General features: G+C 42.1%; 1 protein-coding gene across 2 annotated transcripts in view; it reads right to left on the bottom strand.

The window, feature by feature from the left end:
• prkn (parkin RBR E3 ubiquitin protein ligase) overlaps nucleotides 1-23,517 on the bottom strand; it is a 139,505-nt gene extending 115,988 nt beyond the window's left edge. The window contains exon 1 of one of the 2 annotated variants that reach the window (XM_065251568.2): nucleotides 23,282-23,517. In XM_065251568.2, the coding sequence (XP_065107640.1) occupies nucleotides 23,282-23,288 (7 nt within the window). In that variant the 5' untranslated portion in view covers nucleotides 23,289-23,517. The remainder of the gene's footprint in view (nucleotides 1-23,281) is intronic. The other variant, XM_065251557.2, reaches the window with a different exon arrangement.
• Nucleotides 23,518-24,285: the final 768 nt, after the last annotated feature.

Genomic DNA, 24,285 nt, shown 5'->3' on the forward strand with positions numbered 1-24,285 from the left:
TATATTCATACTCCATCTTTTCTTCACAGCGTTTCTGATTATCTATAGATGTAGTCTTTTCTGAATCTTAAGAATACTGCTCTATTTAGCAGCTCGGGAAAAAGAAAATTTACCTGCCAGCCATCTTATAATGAAGTGTGTGTTATTTACAGATAACATGGCGAGACTGTAATTTCGAGAAAGCAGAGAGAAGAAAAGGGTTCAAGATAGATGACGCAGAACACTGTCAATCAAAAGAGGGGCGACCGAGGTTTCATGACCAGCAATGATTTGTGTTCGCCCGGAGTGGCGGGCGGCCAGATCAATCTAGGCCGCACACAGGCAGTAATATGAAGACAGATTGGCTTAATTCTATACTGCAGCTCATGAGAGAAATTGAGTCTGGGGACTGTTTAGTGCTGGAGCCAGACAGAGATGAGGAGGTAAAAGAAGACGACGAGAAGGTTGGAGGTATCGGAAAAGCATTTATGAAGGGAACGATGAGGGTCGACTTATAGTCTACCTGACTGTTCAATGCGAGAGATGAACTAATTCATCTCAAAGAGGTTTATGGACATTAGCATTCACAGTCATCTCAATAGAAGCTCTCCGAACTCAAAGACTTTGCTACATGAGGGGCAACTAAATGCAAAACCTTCATTTTGAGTGAACTAACTTTTAAGTGTGTTGACTCTGATCTTAAAATGTTTCAGCTGGTTGTAATGTGTTAAGCAATTTTTCACATACCTATTACGCATGTTCATGAAAATAAGAAGGTGTTTACTGTAAAGACACATGTGGAATATCGGCTGACATTGCTGGCCACTTTCTTTGGGCTCTGTAGGCTCAGTTTGCCATTGATTAGCAATAAAGCAAAGCTTCAACACTGACAAAAGCACCATAAAATATAGCCAACTCCAGTACCTTTAATTTCCTCTACCATAACAATAAAGAAGATAGATTCTTCCATTCCACAACTCCATTTGAGCAATTAAGAGAACAAATATTACTGTAAGGCTTTCTCACTCTCCACCTCTTTACTTTCAAAGATATGATGGTCAAAAATAGACAGCTTGTTTGTGCCACAAATCAATAGGGGTGGTGATACAGAACAATTTTTTGGTGCTATCCATCCATCCAAATGGAGGAAAGAGTGGGGTGGTTAGGTAAGGCAGAGAGGGCTGGAGGACAAGACCAAAGGTATCTGGACAAATTGATTTTGCTGAGCACCATTCATCAGGTGAGCAAGAACAAATATCCTTTCCTCTTGTATTACCTAGATTGAAGATGGATGGTTAGATTTTAATGTCTGTTTAGTATTTCTATAGAATTTATTCCTGCTGTTTTTGTGCCAAAGTGCATTTTCTGTAAAGCTACTTTGTGCAAACTGTGAAAAGTGGTATAAGCAGACGGAGGATGAGTTGGGTTTTGACCTAGTATTAAAAAGTGTCAAACTTTATAATGATATAATGATCTCATACACTAAGATCTAAGATATCCGTTTCTGGCTAGTTCCTCAAATCACATCATAAACATCAATGATTCGCATCTAGTGACATCACCTCCCAAACTGACAGGCGGACCGAATGGTGTTGATGGCTTTGGACACAAAAGTGTGACTGTCTGTCTGTCATGGCCAATCACAGCGACACAGATTGGGTGGAAAGGCAGATCATTAACAGTGATAATTAAGGAATGAGATTAAGCCTGTGTCTGTGACACCTGAGGGCCTGCATCACTGAGCCATTTATAATCACAAAGAGGTACTTGACAGTAAAGAAATACATATCAAAGGAAACAATCTTAGCATGAAAAAAAATGGAAAAGTATAAGAGCTCTACAACAGAAATGGTAGCACTTTACAATAAGGTTGTAATGTTAAAGTCCCACTGTGGTTGATAATTTTATCCAGTAATTATGCATCTTTCAGCATTATAATAGCATATATAAAGATTTACCTGTCACAGTAATTTCTTCATGCTTTAAAACAGCTTGAATGTAACTAAACAGCAGGGTTTCCCGCAGCACTTTCCAGTTCGGGCGGCCCGCCTAAGCTGGGAAATCCTACCGCCTTAACTATGTCATCCAAAAAAAAATTAAAAAAAATTGCTGCACAAAAGTCTGTCAAGTGCATCTCGGAGAACAGCGCGGGGGCGCTTCACACCGAAATGAGAAAGATGTGGTCCGGACCATCACTGTCTGAAGAATAACTAGCCAGTTGATAAAAATCTCACAGTATAGCGCGGACACGCTTCACACTGCGAGCATGCACGCGCGTCACATGGCCGAAATGAGATAAAGACGTGGTCCGTCATGACTGGAGGATAGCCAGTTGATAAAACACGTGTCCATGAGAACTGTAGGTGGACTTATGTTTTGGGTTATTTAAGCCTGTTATTGTATTAGTCTATAGTTCTTGCAAATTTAAAGGAAGTTAGCTGGTGATTTTGTTGTTTGAACAACCTGCTAGCTAGGTTTCATGTGCCTGTTGATTAGATATAATTGTTGAGCGCTCTTGCTCACTTTTATTCATGTGCATTATTTTCATGCTACAGTACAGTAGTTACACTCCTTTAAGATAATGTAATTAATAGTGGGAAATAATCAGTTTTTACAATTTTTGCGCTATCTATCATCGTTCGCCAGACGTTCTACAACATCTGCTTTAGTTTGAGTTTATTAACCCTTTAGTTTCACTTCATCACGCAGCTATTCGTGTTAAGAGGTAAAAACATTTAATTAATTAATAATCTAGTAAACAAACGATGCTAAAAAGCACCAAAAGTGGTTCTTTGCGCGTAATCATAGAAGAACAGTTTTAGTGCCATATAGCACCGGTGAAGCACCTGTGTAGAACCACATAGTGCTATGTAGAACCATATGTGGTGCTATAGTGGTGCTAAATGGCCCCCATATGGTTCTACAGAGGTGCTTCACTGGTGCTATATGGCACTAAAAACTGTTCTTCTATGATTACGAGCAAAGAACCATTTTTGGTGCTATATAGCACCGTTTGTTTTTAGAGTGAAATAAAAGTATTTGATTGTCATGCCCCAGCCCCGCCCACTCACCCAACCCTACCACCTTAACTAACACATTTTCTGTGGGAAACCCTGTATACACCCTTGCCTCATTTGGTATATAATTATAATATATATAATTATATATTATATTATACATTTGGTATATAATTATTTGTTGTTTACATAATATTGTTTAGTTTTGGATGCTTAGAATGTACCATGCAGCTGCTTCACAGAAAGTAAATTTCAAAATGTCAATGTAAAATCTATTAATCGTCAATAATAAATCATCAATTAATTAATAATCATATGTAAAAAAAAACTTATTAGTAAATACTAAAATTAACAAAGATATATAAAGATACATAAGTGCTGCAGAAGTATTGTTCAATCTTATGTTAACAAATGCATTAAAGGCGCATTGTGTAACTTTTAGAAGGATCTCTTGACAGAATGCAGTATAACTAAAGCATATTATCAGTGGTGTATAGTGTAAAGACTTTACACAATTAAAGGCGCTCTAAGCGAATCTGCGAGACGTTAGTTTTTGTTGACGTTTGAATTGTTTTCAAACAGACGGAGCGTAGCTAACTCCCCCCCTCCCCCTCCCTTCCGTGCTTTCATGAACGCGCCCAACCCCCACCCCCAAATCCTTTTTGTCGTTTATTGGCTGGAACACTTTGTTTTGTTTTGTGGTGCTAGGTTTGGCCAATATGTTGTTATTGCCGTTTGTGAAGCCTGGGCTGTCTACAGAGATCGCGTTTTTTTACAGTTTGATCAGCGGACAGGCAGCAAGCAGATAGTGAGGAGATGTTTGCTGTATGTAACAAAAAATGTTTTATGGTCTAAAACGCGTCAATTCGCTTAAAGCGCCTTTAACTGTATTGTTTTTATTACCATAGAATGAGCGTTTTTACCTACATACACCGCGGGTCCCCTTATATGGAAGTCGTTGTCATGTTTCTACAGCAGCCCTTAACCAGGGGTGACAAACTAAATTTCATCCTGGGCCACATCAGCATCATTCTGCATTTAGCGGAAATAGACACATTGTAAACTAATCCCAGCTGGACATCGCAAAACATTTCTGTAAACGAGATGGAAAACATTTCCTTGCTGGATAGGATTTGGTCTTCCGACCTTTTACTATCCTGTATCTGTTTTCATGAGGGAGAGAAAGAAAGAGCAGATACTAGCCGTTTCTCAATCTAGGCTACAGCCTGCGGAGGTCGCATATGCAGGCTGCATACGTCATCAAGCCTGGTTTATTTAAGTAAACTAACCATTGCATTTGCAAGTCATAAGCATATTAAACAATTTACTATTAAATAAGAATAACAAGTCAACTTTATAACTGTTAATATTCTGAAACAAGACTTGATGATGTATACAGCCTAGAAATGCGACCTCCAGAGGCAGCAGCCTTCGCATTGAGACACGGCCACAGTATTGCGCAACAACTATAATTACCTTACATTATCAAAAAAGACTTTGGCGGGACAAAAATTTGTTTTGGTGGCTGCTAAAAAAATCATTGTAGGAAATAACCTGCAAAAAAGAACATTTCTAATAAAAATAAAATAATTTGTAAGCTCTCGTCCACATAAGTAACATAATTTGTAAGCTCTTGCGGCCCAGATAAAATGAGGGGCCTTGAGTTTGACACCCCTTCCCTAATCAGAAAAACTAATAAAATATTATATTGTTATAGCCTGTGACATCTTGTGATTCATTACAATGAGTACCAATTTATAAAAATAGTTAAAAATATAACCATTTAAAAAAAGCTGAAAAACATTTGGACACCAAATATACCTGCAATTATGTTATCAGTCATGTATTATATTTTACAGAGGCTAAATGTGTTTATATACTTAATTTTATTTTAAATCCAAGAGTTACAGATTGAATCGGTTTTCTTGCTTCTCTTATATTTTCGATGCACTGTAGATTTTTTCATTCCGTTATTTTCCAGCAAGTGTTTTTTCACCTGTGTCCTGCTTGCATCCTTCATATTAGGCCCGAGGCTGCGATCGCTGCCTTCGTCTCATATTTGCATAAGAGTCTGTGTAACCAATTCCAATTTCAGGCAGAATTTGTTTTCCAGGCCCCATCCTCAACTTTTAATTATAAAGCCGGTCGTTCAGAGAAGGCGCCCGGTATGTTCAGGTGGCTATTCACTCATCGGCACAACTGAACCATGAAATTATTCCTAGGTCTAATCATTGACTAAACAATACAACATTAATTCAAGGAAAATGGATCAAAGTGAGGTGTTCAGAGAATGGGAATGGGGTCCTAAGGGTGCAATGAAAGAAAAAACCATTTTAGTATGTAGACCAGAAGCAAGGCCGCGTATTCAAACCTGAGGGGTTTCAGAAACACTGCCCATCCATCAATGAATACTTTGTGCCTAGGAGGAAAATAAAGTCTCCAGATATACTTAAATAATCACGGTACAAAAATATATGCATCTTGTTCCAACCTCTATAGGCCTGTTATTTATCGCAGACGCAAGTAATCCATTATCCTCAGAAATGACAGCATTCAAGACTTAAACAACCTCATAGACCCTTAAAAGTAACCTAATGATAGACATTAAACTCGGGCGACAAACATTTTCGTGCAAGTCCACTGACCCTGCAGCTAGTATTGATTGACAGCAGTACAGTCATTATCCTGTTCAATTTCACCACGGCTCTGGAACGTGTCGAGGTAATTAGATACCGGTACTTACAGCCGTGCCGTGGTATCTATCGCTTTACTCACTTTCTCCAACCTATGCTGTTTATTGCCACTCTTTACTTTCAGTGTCTCCATCCATTTCTCTGATTCTCTTGACAGCCAGCTCGGAGATATGAAACTCTGTGATTGACACACCAATTTCCTTTCTGCCAGTACACACCAAAGCCCAGATTTCTCAAAGTCTCTTCTCTTTCTGTACCTCGGGTGGAACCAATAAGCGGAAATATGACTGAAAAGACATATCAGGACTTAGATAAAGAGCTAAAAGAACTACTGAATGGTAATATGTGATTAAAATAGATGCTTTTTGAATTCCCTCTTGGCAGCCTGAAAAGAAGTAAAGAGTCTGGCAGTAAATCGTCAAATTTGTTCTCTTTAAAGGTCACTGGGTTATAAAAAGCTCCAAAAGTTTTAAAGGTGTAAATGGAAAATGAGTCTGAATTTCCATGTTCAGTGGAAAATTAACTGAATTTTTGCTGATGGAAAACTAAAACGAAGATAGCTGGCATTGTTTCACAATTTTGCTGTTATTGTTCAACATTGTATGCAAAGTTGCATTTGAAGTATCCAACATCAGTAAAAATTGTATGGCAAAAGTGGCTGGATGATATAAATATAGACGTTTCATCTGACGCACTAGCTTTGTTGCAGTTACGCGTCTGAACCGATGTGAACTTCTGGTCTGTATTTATTTACCGGTCTGGCTAATGGCTAAACTGATCTCTAAAACAAATACCTTGTCCAAAATAAAATGTTTGATTTGTTAAAGACGAGGGGAGATGATGACCATGGATCAAAACTGTGTGGAGAGGTTTGACAGCCAGGCAAGAATTCAAGGACCTGTAGCTAACATTTTACACATACATTTTTTTATTCTCAAATTCTGTGATTCTGGTTTTAATTGTTGAATTAAAATTTCAGTAATCAAAAAGCATTTCTTATGAACTGAAAACATGAAACAAATACAATTTAAAAACAATTAAAATTTAAATTACATATAAGCCGTAGGGCTGTCACTTTTGAGAAAAATCAAATTCGAACGGATTTCGAATATCATGCAATGTATCAGAATATATTCGAATATCTAGGCGCCCCCTCACGCGCATCAAAAACCCACCGTAATGGAGGTTCAATCACAAAATTATTAACAGTGACAGTCATAAACAGGGTTGTCTGGATTACTTTTTTACTTAATGTTTGAAACAGCAGGTTATCAACTTATAACAAACTATATAAAAAAATTATTCAGAACAGTTACAAACAATAACGTGACAACTTAAATAGCAGCAGGACTATATAGGCAGACGCAAACGGAATTCGCGCCTGCAGATTTCGGCAGAAAACTCCGCGGATTTAATGCCCGTCATTGACAAGCACACATACAAAGCCTATCCCGCGCGTTTGTGAGCCGTCATTCACAAGTACATTAACCCTGCGCGTGCTGTTTGCTTGCCCGTTTTCAATGATAGAGAGCACAAACCCTTTGATACTTGAGATGAAATTAAACTTACCGCTTTAAGCAGAGCTCACTTGTCGTCAATGTGACGCGCAACAGTCAGCACATGATCATTTCAAATCCGTTTACAAGACAAATGCTGTTGTTGTTTAATATAAAGTTTACATTGCGTTGTAAACATGATGAAATTATCTTCATACATGCTAATTTCATAATGTGAACGTATTAACACAAGCTTTTTATTCTGCTATAATATTTAACACTATAAACAATATGTCATTTTATATAAAAACTATAATTCTATCTTGACATGCACATGAGGTTCATTTAGGTCCCATTTGATTCCCTCTCTTGCGCACAGTTGCCGTTGTCGGTCTCACTATCAGCATCCTTCCTATTACAAGGTTTTACTGTAAAAAATTCGCTATACATGGCAATTAAAAAACCGGATGGTTTATTTATAGTTCGAATACGGATATTTCACGTCATGTTCGAATGCATATTCGAATATCGAATAAAAAGTGACAGCCCTAATAGGCCGATGTGTTTTGGCTGTCACAGTAACCGCAGGGTTTCCCACAGCACATTTCAATTCGGGTGGCCCGCCTAAGCTTGGAAACCCTACCGCCTTAACTAGGTCGTCAAAAAAAAAAAAATTGCTTCACACCGCGAGCGGAGACGCGCGCCACACGGCCGAAATGAAAAAGACGTGGTCGTCACTGTCTAGAGGATAACTAGCCAGTTGATAAACATCTTGGAGAATAGCGTGGACATGCTTCACACCAAAATGAAATAAACACGTGGTCTGTTGATAAAACGCATGTCCGTGAGAACTGTAAGTGGAGTTGTGTTTTGGGGTTTTTTAAGCCTGTTATTGTATTAGTTGCAAATTTAAAGTAAGTTAGCTGGTGATTTTGTTGTTTGAGCAACCCGTTAGCTAGGTTTCACGTGCCTGTTGATTAGATATAACTGTTGAGCGCTCTTGCTCACTTTATTCATGTGCATTATTAACATGCTACAGTACTTACACTCCTTTAAGATAATGTAATTAATAGTCGGAAATAATCAGTTTTTACCATTTTTGCGCTCTAGTATCTATCATCATTCGGCAGACGTTCTACAACATCTGCTTTAGTTTGTGTTTATTAACCCTTTAGTTTCACTTCATCACGCAGCTATTCCCATTAGAGGTAATTTTTATTTTGATTGCCACACCCTCGGACCCGCCCACACGCCCAACCCTACCATCTTAAATAACAAATTTTCTGCGGGAAACCCTGAACCGCAATGTACTACAACCATGCTACAGTACTAAAAATCAACCAAATGTTAATTTTTTTATATCAATCATAAGACCACTCATCTTGTTTTACTTTTTAGGCATCTATATTAAATGTAAATACATTAGTTATGAAATTGTCTGTCTATGATTAAACATTAGCAATAAATACAGTAAGCCTACTTATTCAGTTTAAATGGTGACCCGCAGCCTCAATGGATTTGAGCACAGGCTGTGCACACTGCCTGTAACCCAATTTGAATGATTTTGTTTTATAAACAGAATAATGCAAATCCTCTAAAAGTTGCAAATTCCTCCATCTTTCCTTTACGCATTCAGAATCACTTACAGTAAATCATTCACTCACACAGCGTCTCTGGGCGCTGACAGCGAGAATAAGTCAAAGCGTGCCACGCCAAAGATAACTTCCGCTTTGGACATAGAGGAAAAAGAGCCATGACGAATGTGGATACATATTAAAGTAAATTATTCTTTGCCCACAGACAGTCTAGAGGCAGGAAAGACACTTAACTGCAAAAATCAATAGCAATTTATTCTCTCCTTGGAATCCAAACACAGAGAGTAAATAATCCTGTCCCTCTGAACTCCTATCCCGGGAGACGACCAACACGCTGAGCTCTCTCTCTCTCTCTCTCTCTCTCGCTCTCCCCTTTGACACTAAATTTCTCTTTCTCTCTTTCTTACTGATTTTATAAGCATATATTCTTGCACCCAACCGACCATCACTTTTACTTTAGGCAGATATCTACTGTCAATCTGACTTTCTTCATCTCCACCAGAGGACAGCACAGGTCTAAAGCCACATGTTTTGGATCTCAGCCACATTGGATGGCAAAACCAGCCCGATTCAATCTTTAACTACTTTGTCTATTTGTCAGCTCATATTGTGAGAGTCCTTAAGCACTAGCGTGGTGGTTGTTTTTCCAGGATAAAATCTGCTCCAGGGCAGTTACAGTACTTCAAACCTAGGTGTCATCCAGAGTCTGTAACTGACCATCTGATGCATACAAAAGAAAGCTGTGTTTGACTTCACGCAGTCCTGCACAGACAGATCCGTGAGATCTGAAAACGTACCTAACCCTTTTCATGCGCAGCTTGTGTGTGTACTACAGGTCTTTGATCAGTAGGAAGTCCTTATCAATCTAAAATCATTACGAGTCCAAGTCGTTTACAATGTACATTTAAAAACTCGTCAAACACAATCATTCAAAATATTCTTTCAATCTGAAGAACAGCGATTTAAATATGCCTCTAGACATTTCCTGGAGTAGTGTTTGTAATGCTGCGTTTACACCAGCCGCGGCAAAGGCAGCAAGTGCGGATGATTTACATGTTAAGTCAATGCAAAGAAGCGATAAGGCATCCTGCAGCACGGATGGCGCGGAGCGTTCCGCACAAATTGAGCGTTGCAGCGGGAAATGCGCGCATTCAAAAATCTGAACTTCGCGAATTTCTGTGCCGCGTTAACCAATAAGGACCTTGCTGTAGAAGTGACGTGATTACAGGAAGCGAGTGGAGTGGCGGAGTCTCAGCTGAGTCGCAGGAGCCCCTCCCATGATGCGAATTTCAGCGTGAATTTCTCGAATCACGCGCAGCTTTCACGCGAGAATGAAACGAGTGAACGTCTCGGTTACGTATGTAACCCTCGTTCCCTGAAGGAAGGGAACGGAGACGTCACGTCGTGACCGACGAATTGGGAACCGCTCCGCGGGTGACCTATCTACTTCGAGAAACTATAAAAACGCCAATGAACTTGGCATGCAGGTATTTGCATAATGCCGGCGCCGCCCCGCCAGGTGCGTATATAAGCCGCAGGTGCACAATACCAAATTAGCTATATTATTGCTGAGAAGCCGAGCAGCAGTGCCCGGCCTGAAAACAGCAATGGAACAGCAAACTGTGGCGACGGGACGTGACGTCTCCGTTCCCTTCCTTCAGGGAACGAGGGTTACATACGTAACCGAGACGTTCCCTTTCAGTCGGTCACTACGACGTCACGTCGTGACCGACGAATTGGGAATCCCTACCAAAACGCCACTGCAGCTGAACCCTTCCAGTGTCTGTAAAAGCCCTCCGCCCTCCACGTAAGGGGCGGAACCTAAGGCGAAATGCAGAAGGCCGGTCACTACCTGTTCCTCAACCCACGATAGTGAAGCAGCGAACTGGGGAAGCGTCTAAACTGAGCGGAGCTAGAACACTGCGGAAGCCATCCCCTAAGAAGGTTGAATGGATGACATAAAAATATGAAACAACCGATAGGTTGCTCATAAAAAGTCTCTGAACAAAACATAGTATGCAGAGAGATGCAGAGCAGGCTCTGCTAAGGAAAACGTGGAGGATTAGTACCCCACGGAGTAACACACAAATGAACCCCACGTAGGGGACAAATGTGGACGCCTAGCCTACACAGGTTTACAGAGAATACATCAGTGATAGGTTGACAGCGGATGCTCCGCAACACCAGCTATCAGGGCGGTGGAGGAGAGGCAAAAACAGTTTTTTAGACGTTTTTGCCCCGAAGGCCTTCCATATTGGTGCAGATGTGCAGCACCAAAATAGAGGCTCCAAGCCGACACACGAGCCGACCCTCGGCATTCTTAACTAGTTAGTAGAAAGAACCCAAGTGGAAACCGGTTCGACACGAACACTATAGAATCTTGTGAACGTATTAGGTGTCGCCCAGCCTGCAGCTCTACAAATATCTGTTAGCGAGGAACCGCGAGCCAGTGCCCAAGATGATGCCACACTGCGTGTAGAGTGAGCACGTAAATTAAACGGACAAGGCACATTCTGCTTTTGATATGCAAGGCTATAGTATCCACAATCCAATGGGACATCCTCTGCTTGGTGACAGCTTTCCCTTTCTGCTGACCACCGAAACAAATAAAGAGCTGGTCTGAGGTCCTAAAGCTTTGCGTCCTGTCTATATACACACGTAGTGCACGAACAGGGCATAACAAAGCCGTGGCTGGGTCTGCCTCCTCCAAAGGCAGCGCTTGGAGGTTCACCACTTGATCTCTGAAAGGAGTGGTGGGAACTTTGGGCACAAAGCCGGGCCGGGGTCTCAGTGTTACGCTGGATGCAGCCGGCCCGAACTGAAGGCACGATTCGTCGACCGAAAATGCATGAATATCCCCTATCCTCTTAACAGAAGCCAAAGCAAGGAGAGTTAATGTTTTCATAGTAAGAAATTTAACACTCACACTATGCAGAGGCTCAAATGGGGCTTCCTGGAGTGATTTCAGCACCAAGGACAGGTCCCAAGGAGGAATAGAGGGAGGACGCGAAGGATTCAGTCTTCGAGCGCCTCTGAGAAATCTAATGACCAGGTCGTGCTGACCCACTGTTCTACCGTTTACGGGTGAATGGTGAGCTGATATCGCAGCGATATCGACTTTAATAGTGGATGGTGACAGCCTATTCTCCAAACGGCGCTGGAGATATAGAAGCACAACACTAATCGGGCATTCTCGGGGGTTTTCACTTTGGGAAGAACACCAGTCGACAAACAGGTTCCATTTAAGCGCGTAAGCCTGTCTCGTAGACGGCGCTCGCACTGCAGCAATAGTGTTAGATACCTCTTGCGGTAAATCACTCAAATCCTCCGTGCCCCGTCCAGAGACCACACATGGAGGTTCCACAGGTCGGGGCGCGGGTGCCATAATGTGCCCTCTTGTTGAGAAAGAAGGTCCTTCCTCAGGGGAATCTTCCAAGGAGGGGCTGTCGCGAGGAGAGAGAGTTCTGGAAACCAACTCCTGGTTGTCCAATACGGTGCCACCAACAGCACGCTCTCCTCGTCCTCCCGGATTTTGCATAGGGTTTGCGCAATGAGGCTCACCGGAGGGAACGCGTATTTGCGCATGTTTCGCGGCCAGCTGTGTGCCAATGCATCCACGCCGAGCGAGTCGTCGGCTAGTGAATAGAACAGGCGACAATGGGTCGTCTCTGGGGAAGCAAACAGATCTATCTGCGCTTTGCCGAAACGTCTCCAAATCTGCTGAACCGCAATGGGGTGGAGTCGCCATTCGCAGGGACGCGCAGCCCGAGAGAGCGCATCCGCCTCTACATTGAGCGCGCCCGGGATGTAAATGGCACGAAGAGACCTCAAATTCTTCTGACTCCAAGTGAGGAGATGACGGGCGAGATGCGACAGGTGACGCGAGCGTAAACCGCCTTGACGATTGATGTACGCCACGGTCGCAGTGTTGTCTGTGCGAACTAATACATCTTTGCCCTGTAACTCGTTGCTGAAACGGACGAGCGCAAGATATACAGCCCACATTTCTCGGCAATTTATGTGCCAATGCAGCTGGGGTGCCGTCCAGACCCCCGAAGCCGCAAGCCCATCGTACGTGGCCCCCCACCCCGTGTCCGAAGCATCTGTGCATACTATTGCATGCCTGGAGACCTGTCTCAGAGGCACACCGGCTCGGAGAAACGCACGGTCTGACCACGGAGTGAAAGTGCGACGACACGCAGGTGTAATGATAACACGGTGAATGCCGCGCAGCCACGCTCTCCTCGGGACTCGATCGTGAAGCCAATGCTGAAGCGGTCGCATATGAAGCAGTCCGAGCGGAGTTACAGCTGCGGCTGCTGCCATATGCCCCAGGAGCTTCTGAAATTGTTTCAGCGGGACCGCGCTCTTGCTCTTGAATGTATTCAGGCAAGTCAGAATCGACTGTACACGCGCTTCTGTTAGACGAGCTGTCAAATCGATCGAGTCCAGTTCCATCCCGAGAAAAGAGATTCTCTGCACGGGGCAAAGCTTGCTCTTTTCCCAGTTGACCCGAAGACCCAAACGAGCGAGGTGTTTTAGAGTTAAATCTCTGTGATCGCACAGCGTCTGACGTGTTTGAGCTATTATGAGCCAATCGTCTAAATACGCGAGAATGCGCACACCTTTCTCTCTCAGGGGTTTTAAAGCCCCCTCCACTACTTTGGTGAATACACGGGGAGACAGAGAGAGCCCGAATGGGAGGACTTTGTACTGGTATGCTCGCCCCTCGAACGCAAAGCGGAGAAACGGCCTGTGCCGGGGGAGAATCGATACGTGGAAGTACGCGTCCTTCAGGTCGATGGATGCGAACCAATCGTTTGGACGAATGCATGGAAATATGCGCTTGGGCGTCAGCATCTTGAACGGCATTCTGTGAAGTGCACGGTTCAGCGAACGCAGGTCCAGGATCGGTCGCAAGCCGCCGCTTTTCTTGGGTACAATAAAGTAAGGGCTGTAAAACCCCGACCTCATCTCGGCTGGAGGGACCGGCTCGATCGCGTCTTTCGCCAATAAGACAGCGATCTCCGCACGGAGGACGTGCGCATCGGCAGCTCTCACCGTAGTGAAACGAACGCCGGAGAATTTGGGGGGACGCCGGGCAAATTGGATCGCATAGCCGAGACGAATCGTGCGTAAAAGCCAACGCGACGGGCTGGGAAGCTGTTTCCACGCCCCCAGACACCGTGCGAGGGGGACTAAAGGCACGATCGGTGTACCCGCGGCGGGCGCAACGGAGGTGATCGCCGGTGTGTGCGTAACGGCCGCACCGACAGCAGTGTTGTGTGTGATAACACTCACCTGAGTCCGTTGCTGGGTGGTTGAGTAAGGGAGGCTCTGCTGAAGACACCTCTCACCACTCGATGCACCCTCTGGCGAAGGAGGAGGGAGACGATGGGTTATGAGCCCGTAGCTGTCTCCTACCGCCTGAGAAGTTGGAGAGCGCGGAGGGGTTATGAGCCCGAGCGCCGCTCTCGTTCTCCTCTGATGAGTCGGAGAACGAGGGGGGGTTATGAGCCCGCTCGTATCTCCGGCGCTTATCTGAAGACCTAGAGATGGAAGTGGAATTCGCTCTTTTTGTGAATTTGTGGGTGCCGACTGAAAAGTCGGCGGAACAGAAAAATGAAACAAAAGATTCCCCAACCGGCCCTCCTCCGGTGGGGGGAGTGGTGCCTTCACCATCTCCCGAAGAGCGATCCCCTCCATCTCTAGGTCGCCCGTCTCAGGGCCGCTTCGATCTCCTCTTTCCACCCTTCGGAGCGGGCTGAGCGGGCGGGGCGGGCTGCTGACGACCGGTTCCTCGCTTCTTAGAAGAGCCCCGGGGAGGAACGGAGGCGGCCGCCGCAGGACGCCCTCGGCGAGGAGCAGGCTGAGGCGCCGACGTGGATGGGGCAGGCGCAGGACGCTTCCGACGTGGCATGATTTGAGCTATGGCCTCAGTCTGCTTCTTGGCCGCGGAGAATTGCTGCGCAAACTCCTCGACCGTCTCGCCGAACAGGCCGGTCTGGGAAACCGGAGCATTCAGGAGCCGGGTTTTATCAGCATCCTTCATGTCCGCCAGACACAGCCAGAGATGGCGTTCCTGGACTACCAGGGTAGACATCGCACGCCCGACGGCGCGTGCGGTGACCTTGGTCGCACGAAGCGCCAGATCAGTGGCCGCACGCAGTTCAGAGAACTCCGCCGAGTCGTGACCTCCCGCGTGCAGGTCCCTCAGAGCCTTAGCCTGATGAACCTGCAGCAATGCCATGGCATGCAGGGCAGAGGCTGCCTCCCCACAAGCTTTGTAAGCAGCACCGGTCAGCGCCGAAGACTGCTTACAAGCCCGTGAGGGGAGAGTAGGCTGGTCCCGCCAGGAGGAAGCGACACCGGCCGGACACAACTGCATCGCGACCGGCCGCTCCACTGACGGGATACCAGTATACCCCCTGGCATCTCCACCCTCGAGAGAGGTGAGGGGTGAAGGCTGAAACGGCCGGTTCCGGGCGGAAAACGGGGTTTTCCACGACCGCGTCAGCTCTTCATGTACCTCGGGGAAGAAGGGCACCGGGGGCGAGGACTGAGAAGCCCTGGCACCCCCGAAGTACCAATCATCGAGGCGGGACGGTTCAGGTGGGGGAGGTTCAGTCCACTCCAAGCCGACCGCCGCCGCCGCCCGAGCGAGCATGGCTGCCATCTCGGGGTCGAACGCAGGACCCGCAACCCGACCCGAAGGCGGGAGCGGATCTGGATCGACATCCGAGGCTGACAACCCCCCCTCCGACGTTACGGTGGACATCGCGTCCGGTGGAGGCTCGACAGAGCGCGAGGACACCGTAGAACACGGGCCGCTCGTCTCCATCGGGACCTCCGCTGGCAACGGATCAGGGCGCTGGGAGCTGCTGGACGAACCAGCAGACCGACCCAGCACCGTTATACGGAGGTCATCCTTCGCAAGTTTGGTAGCTGCGCCCTTAGCAGCACCAGACTTGGAAGGCGGGTGCCGTTCCCGGAGAAACGACACCCGTCTCCGCAAATCCGCCATAGTCATGCCCTCACAAGTGGAGCATGAACTATCACGCAACGCTGCCTCTGCGTGCTGGAGCCCCAGACACGAAACACAGCGCTCGTGGCCATCCCGGGGGGCGATGAACACACCGCATCCAGAAACGGAACACGGGCGGAATGCCATCTTTAAAAAGACGCACCCGACTGTGACACGAATGAGTGACTGTCTTTAAAAAGACACAAAGCTCAAACGTGCTGCTCTTTTAGGGAAATCACTCTTTTTGTGCGAGCTGGTGAAACACACAGGGAGAGGCAAACGCACTCACTCAACTCAAGTCCTAAAAGAGACAGAGAGAGAGAGAGAGAGAGAGAAAGGGTGGAGAAAACACTGCGAGCCTCCGCTGAGGTGTCTTTGCCCAACCAACTTCAGCAAGCTGAGATCTTTTTCCTCCAAGAACAGGGATCTACGAAGATCAGTATACGCTTCTCGAGAGCAGATGTCTGCCGGCTTCGAAGCAAAAAGCTAATTTGGTATTGTGCACCTGCGGCTTATATACGCACCTGGCGGGGCGGCGCCGGCATTATGCAAATACCTGCATGCCAAGTTCATTGGCGTTTTTATAGTTTCTCGAAGTAGATAGGTCACCCGCGGAGCGGTTCCCAATTCGTCGGTCACGACGTGACGTCGTAGTGACCGACTGAAAGGGAACTCAAATGTTCAAGCATCCAACTACACTAGCGCGTTTTTGCCACCTCTACTGCGGCTGGTGTAAACGCACAGTAATGGTTCTTCTTCTGTGGCACAAATGGAGTTTCTGCATGAAAGCGTCCTCTGGCCTTTGGATGTTGCGGCATTTTTACCGTTATTCATTAAAATTCATTAATTGAGAAAACGCGCACGATTATTTGTCACAACACTAACGATTAACTTGGAGCGCCCAAAAGTTGGAAAAGAAGGAGGAAAGTGCCGCTGTCGCATTTTCCATGTGATTTTACATGCAAAAAGTGAAGCACCCCTTAATTAACTTATTCATCAAAGCATTGTAGATATTGCAACTCGTGAGAACCACCAATCAGAGAGGCTCCTGAATTTCAAAAGCGTTTTTTGATTCAAACAACTTTCTCCAACTCAACTTTGTACATTTATCCAGATGTAAAGCGTGTACTCAACGAGAGCTGCTGTGCGCTGGATGAGGTTGCCAAGTCCTCTGATTTTTTCCGAGTTCAGATTTGGCTACTGTTTAAACTCTTCTCTGTGGGTTGTTTTTAAGATGAAAGGATTTCATTTATTAGTTATTGGTATTTGGACTGTGAATAGTCATTGGGATGCTTTTGGGTTAGTTTTGAATGTCCATTAGAATGGTTTTGATAGGTGAAGCTGGCAACCATGGCTGTGTGTTGCGCAGACATTTAGTTCAGATTATAAAGATTATTTAGTTCAAATATTATAATATGCAAAAATCCGAATTACTGTTTGTTTAAAGATGCAACTAATACATAATTATCACAAGCTCCAATTACAAAAATGTATAAAATATAATGCCATAATTATTATTATTTCAAAATAAATATTTAAAAAAAAGTTTCTGAAAAAGATGTGCCCAACAAAGAAAAACACCAGAAATGGGTAGTTGTTTTGATGAGTTTGTTTACTATTTAAAATATGGAAAAACTTTAAATATGGACAAGTTTACTCAGTTTTCATTTATTATTTCTCTTTTCTGTCATAGTGATTTTTGGAATATTAAAAGAAAACGTCTTTTTTTAATACTTTGGCTTGAATAGTGACATTTATACAAAATTTCTGCTCATTATGAAGACATTTTAATTATTATGTGCAAACAGAAAATCGGCATCCAAACAAACAGTATCGGCCAAGATGACTGCATATATCGGCCATCAGCTGCCCTGATTTCTAAATATCGGAATGGTCATCGGCAATCAACAGTGGGATAAAAAGTGATCAAAAAGATAAATATGTTTAAATGTTGTACCCCGAAACATTTACAATGGTGCTGAATACTCTTTCATGAGTTTGCATTAACATGTAATCAAATATGAAATAAACTAATAAAGCATATTTGGCGTGCTGTCCAAAGGGAGGGCTCCAAGCTTGGAATATTAGTCTGAACCCAGAGTACCCTCCCCCTTCTTATGAGAGGCAATGGGATGGAGGAGAGATGCTGCAAAATATGTCACGGGACAGAGGTAAGGGTCAGCTATAGCTATACAGAGACCTCTTTGCGTTCAGCGCAGGGACAGCAGCAGAAGGTATAACAGAGCAGACTTATTTACTTACTCAACTAACTGCTTTATCTGAGTTTCTATTTCTAAATCTTCAGCCTGCACCACGTCTCTTAGCTCAAAGCTGTCTCACAAAAGACTCTCAAAAGAGTAAAACAGACACTTCACTTTTTCATACAGAGATAACTGACATTTAAGAAACATTTGGGGCAACAATACAGGATATAAAGTAACTTCAGAATTCATAATTGAGTGTACTTAAATACAATTTAACTTTTTAGTGTCAGACCAATGAATGAATTTTAAATGTCACACCAAATACGTTTGGCTAAACAATTAAAAAATGTCTTTTTATGAAAAACATTATAAGACAAAATGAGTCACTCAGCTTTATGTTGTTTCTTGAACTATATACAGTTTTAATGTCAAGCTGTTAAAACTGCAATCCTTAACTTTTGGCATCTCTGTTTGAAACATAAAATTGCAGTTATTTACAGAGTCATTTTCTCTACGTGCGCTGAGCTTCTCCCCGCTACTCTGAGAGGATGAATCTGATGTCTGCGATCACCACATCAGAGCGGAGTACATGATAGTTAGAAAAACATCCTAAAAGTCAAATACACAAAAATTCCTTTTTTTTTATTAGATGCTCTCCACAGTTTGAGTTGTATTGCTTTAACAAAAGATAATCCCCCCAGATGTAAGGATGTAATACACTGACATGTTTACATTATATTGCCCAGATGATCGTCACTTAAAATTTTTGAGATTACGTTGCCATCTACATAAGTAAAAATTCTAAGCAACTTGAGAAGAAGCTACAAACTCTTCACCATCTGCAGCAGCACACACATGCAATATCGTAGCTGGGTCTAGGGCTGTCACAATGATTAAATAATCGTCTCATCGCAATTGTTTGACCTCATTGCGATGATTTCATATCACCTCAATGATTGAACATCTCTCTAAAAAACACCCAATGCTACAAAACTTTAATAAGCAGTATGAACTGCCAGGAAAAACACACATTTCCAAAACAGCAATTCCAAATTTAGGGAAGTGAAGGATGCTATTGTTAAGGATCTGTAAGAAATTGATTTTTTGCAGCCACTACAGAAATGTGGAGGCCTTTTCTGGTATAGTCAATTTATTTTGATAGCATTTTTATTTTCAGTTATTTTTTAGACACTTTATTGTGTTTATTTATTATAAAGAATTTTCCGTTTTTAAAAAATATATTCATTAAATACTTTTAAATATGTTATGTTTATTAGTATTTACTGGCAGGTAAACCTTGCGAAATATTTAATTTAAATAATCACAACAATGTGTGAACATTATTTAATGAACAAACAAAAAAATGTATGAGAATTAAATGTCAAAGCAATAAAACAGACAATTAATCGTCATAATCGCCACAATTTCTTAGACAATTAACCGTCAGTCAAATGTCATAATCGTGACAGCCCTAGCCAGGTCCCCTTCTTTCTGTTTACAGATGTGACAATGACGCAATAAGTTCAAGTTATATTTCCCGCAAAATCCGACCCGACGAAGCAAATTATAAATCATTTACAACAGCAGTTATGAGATTATCAGAATCGGGGTACAGTTTTTTTTTACGTATTAATTATTTAACCAGAGAAACACCAATTTTCTTGGTTGATTCATATTTCCGTTTTGTTTGTTTTTTTGTTTGTTTTTTGGTAAGTGTGACCAGCCAATACATTTTTTTTATAGATTCTGGTTTTCTTTAACTATAACTGACAGTATACACAAACAAAAATGTAGAGCTGGGCAAAAAAACGCCTGCTATTCTCATGCGTATCTCATCAGTAAAGCCGGTTCAGTGATTAGTAGCAAATCGCCATCACCTGCTTTCAAATGGAACGGCATTTACTACACAAAGCCATATTTCAAGAAGCTAAGCAAAAGCTTAATGCCTAGCTTCTCTGATGATGGCGATTTAAGACTAATCAATGAACCGGCTTTACTGATGAGAATCGCAGGCAATTTTTGCCCAGCTCTAATCACAAGGCCAGTGCAAGACAAGACGTTGTGGTTAAAAATTACTTATTTTTGGAGAAAACGACGATCATTTCGCTAGATAAGACCTCGGTTGGGATCGTTTAGAGCCCTTTAAAGCTGCATTGAAACTGCAATTTTAAACTGCATTGAATCTGCTAACTGTTGAGGTCAATAAAAGTCCATTATATGGAGAAAAATCCTTTTTGAATTTCTTTTTGACTGAACAAAGACAGACATAAACATCTTGGGTGACATCTGGGTTTTTATGAAAGTGGAATATTCCTTTAAATTATAGGATCTTCTTTCATTTAAACAACTCTCAAACTAAATTGTTCTTAGACTCACTCAGACATTAATCTTATGTTAGAGTTATAAAATTGATTGCTGCTTCAGGATCAGCTTGTATAACAGGCTGCATGTCTGACATAACACAAGATTAAACAACTCAGGTAACGTCGAAAAAGTACAACCTACTCAGTTTGGCTGATGGAGTTATTTTTCTTCGGCTTTCATTGTGTAGTACCCTACGAGTCGGGTTGGGTCAGCTCACTTTTGGAGACTTTTCAACTGGGTACAGATACTTTTTGGGGTTACAAACGAGCAGAGCTTATACTAAAACGTGATGTGAAAACACTGTTGATCACTGATTGGTCTGAAAGAATCGTCACTTCCAGCGTCATTGCTAATTGCAAGATTAGCTTTACCTTCATGCGTACACTGTCTCGAGCAAGCCTGTTGTCATCTGTGCTTTGTTATTAGTTCCCAAACTTTTAATGATGAAAAACATCCACAGGCTGAGAATCAGGAACACCATACCAGGGTTTTCCAGGCTTGTGGTTTGCGGCGGCACATTCGCTACACGAACGTCCACTCCGCATGCACTACTTTTTTGCAATGAGGCTCAGCGGAGCCCGTCGACTGATGCCACAGGTGTTTGTACAGAAACTGTCATGTGAGACAGAGGTAGTGATAAACGTGATGTGCAAACATTTATTTATGGTGGTCAAATTTAATTTTGTGGCAGACTGAGAAATAAATAAATGTATGGGGATGTATAGCATTCCAACAACGCTCTCACTTGTATGAAGTCACAGCTGTAGGCAGTGCAATATACCAACACGCCTATAATCCCTTCCACTCCGAAGTGATACTACTGTAAACTCAATGGAAAAGCTTACCGAGCCAAAGTAAAATGAGCTGACACGACCTGACCTGACCCGTGGGGTACTAAGCATTGGAAAAACGACATCATGCAACATCATGTTTACATGCGGCTGTAGGTGTTTGTGACGTTATTGCTTGCACCGCTGGCAACAAAATGACCAGCTCGCAATCAGAAAGTCATGAGACTGATGTCTGGTTACTAGTCAACGCCGAGCATGTGTGTAAAATCTGCAAATTATGGTCTCTGGCCAGTCGATCAGTTCATTTGTTTTTTTAACTTAATGACATTAAGGATTGCAGCTTTGATTCTAAAAACAAATAATGCAATATTTTAGTTAGAATGCATTATTTAAGTGCATTAAAAATTCATGTCACACATTGTTATTGTAACTTAAAATATTTTTCCTGCACAAGATTTAGCCCACTTTAAAAAAACATTAATTCGTAGACCTGTACATGTTCTGGCTCTGCGAGACAAGAGTGGAGTAGTTATCCTCGCTGACAAGTCAATATAAATACAGACCTACGTGACATGACTATTGGCACAGATATAGTTACAATAGCAATAGATGCTGTGCCTGAGGCTGGAGGCGTGCTGCTTGATTCATACTCATCCTGCCAGACAAGCGCCAGTCAGTTCACTCATACCAAATCCCTGTCTCTGGGGAATCACTGAGCTCCGTACCGACATGCTTGACACATTTAAAAAGACGTAATCAATACATCTTATTCAGAGCTGAGCAGTTCAAAAGAGAAGCTCTAACGATTTGTTTTTCAGGTTCAACATTGATATGAATTTATCCTGTGCAATTGATCATTTTTGAATTTCAATTTAAGTTTTTGATTTAAACAATTACAAAAACAAGATAATCAAGGTCAAACAATTATTGTGCAAATTGCAATTATAAAGTGCATTCTGCTGGACCGATGTGTTTGTAAGACACTTCAAAGGCACCACTGCTTGACATACTTGTCGTGTAGCCTATTGCAAAACTTACTTAATAAAATAAATGCATGTTGTCAAAGTCACTGATTAATCACGTTAAATGATAAATAATAGTGTTCATGATATTTGATTGGAAGAGAGTTTTGTCTGTTCACATTTACTCAATGAAGTATAGTGGCCAGCCGTCTTGAATTGAAAGATTATTGATAAGCTATTAACTACATTATTAAACATCTCAAAGACCTTTAAAGTCAGAAATGTATGGCAGACTAGGGCTGGGCGATATTGATCCAAATCTCTGTAATTTTGGGATGAGCGGCAATATATGAAACATATCTCTGTATTACATAGTGGAATAAATGTTTACATGCAAGTCAAAGCCTCATGTGTGATTTACAAGCACCTTTATTAAAACATTTAAGACAGGGATTTCCTCCTTGTTTAAAAATGTACAGCTGTAAAACATGCAAACTGGTTGCAAATCTTATGTGTGCCGAGCTTCTGTTGCAAAGAAGGAAGGTTATATCAGACCATACGGATATAGATGGTCCCATAAGCAATATATTTGCTAATATATCAGAAATAATACTGATATATTAGCAAAACTTGATATACCGCCCAGCCCTAGGGTAAACATGATGGTGGTATCCATCAGGAATTGACTGGATTAGGAAAGGTGGGTATTGCATACCAATAGGAAACCAGGTGGTTGCATGGGAAGAATAAAACTAGGAGGAATAACATACTTTGTAAAAGATACGAAATTATTAATAAGAGTTTTAAATAGTAGGCTAATTTGAATTAGCTGTAAAAAATAAATTACATTCAAACATCTGAAATGTAATATATTAACCTCTGAGAACACACTTCCTATTTAGTTGAGTCCTATACTAGCTTGTCCCTAAACAAAAATAGCCTAATTCAAGTGAAAGCCTATTTACCCTGCTAAACTAAGCTACGACTAAGTTACACGTGCTGGCAGTGACACCTGTCAAACCTTTAACGTAGGTAGGTTCAATGTCAAATGACGTACAGCGCTGCTTTAAAATGTAAGAAACAAGCACACTGCTGGTTTAGTATAGTATATACTGACTGTCTTCGTCTAATGTATCGTAGATAAACAACTGCTTACCGATCATGATGTGATATCTTCTGCTGAGATTCACTACAGTGTGACTTTCTTGTTTGTTGTCATTTCGCACCCGTGCGGCGGCTACAAACCGAAGGGGTTCCTGGGAAATGGAGTCTTACAACATAAACATTCCAGCGGTAAGTCGATGATTTATCATAACAATGACGAACTATTGGTTTAATTCATTTCTAGAAACTTATTTCAGCTACAGAATAAAGAGTAATTGTTCATATGTGTCTTCGTGTAAGTAGTAGATGGTAAAAACTACATTTCCGGATTTGGTAAACGTCACACAGGAAGTTGATGTGATGGAGAAAAAGAAGCGTCTTTTTTAAAGGGAAATAACAGAAAAATAGCGCGTACTGATGCTAAAAGAAACATTAAATAAAGTTATTAGAAGTGCAAAGAGATTAGGAAAGGTGCCTGCAACACGACTGAATTTGTAGCGTAGTTTTAAAAAAAAACATAATTATGCATTTGGTTTGTATTTATTTTTAGTTTTTTTTCTATAATTTCCCTATTAAATACGTTTTTATAGAAAATAGAAAATATTATAATTTATAAAAATAATCGTTTTAAATGAATGTTTTTTTATATATAATCCTTTAATTTGTGGAATGTGTGCTTGTGTGGCTTTATACTTTTTATTTATGTAGACTGTAGAAAAATATGCAAAAATTTAAACAATTTTAACTTGAATTTTTAAGTTATGTCAACTTTTTTAAGCCAAAACTTAAAATTAAAGGTTGAATTGACTTGCAAAACCAAGGTGTATTAATTTAGTGCTGCATTTTTTTACAGTGTACTCAGCAGTTATAGCAAAGAAAATGTAAATTAATTGTAGTTTGGAGTATAGAATTGAACAAATCATTCGAATCATAGATTATTTTAAACTAAAATAAAAAATCCCTGCATAGGTTTGTCTAATTGTAGTTTTGCCTAAATACTGTATTTTTACTTTAATTTATAATATAATTAATTTATTTTTTAATAGGTATTACGGT

Source organism: Paramisgurnus dabryanus, chromosome 20 (genome assembly GCF_030506205.2).
Source record: "Paramisgurnus dabryanus chromosome 20, PD_genome_1.1, whole genome shotgun sequence".
NCBI lineage: Eukaryota > Metazoa > Chordata > Actinopteri > Cypriniformes > Cobitidae > Paramisgurnus > Paramisgurnus dabryanus.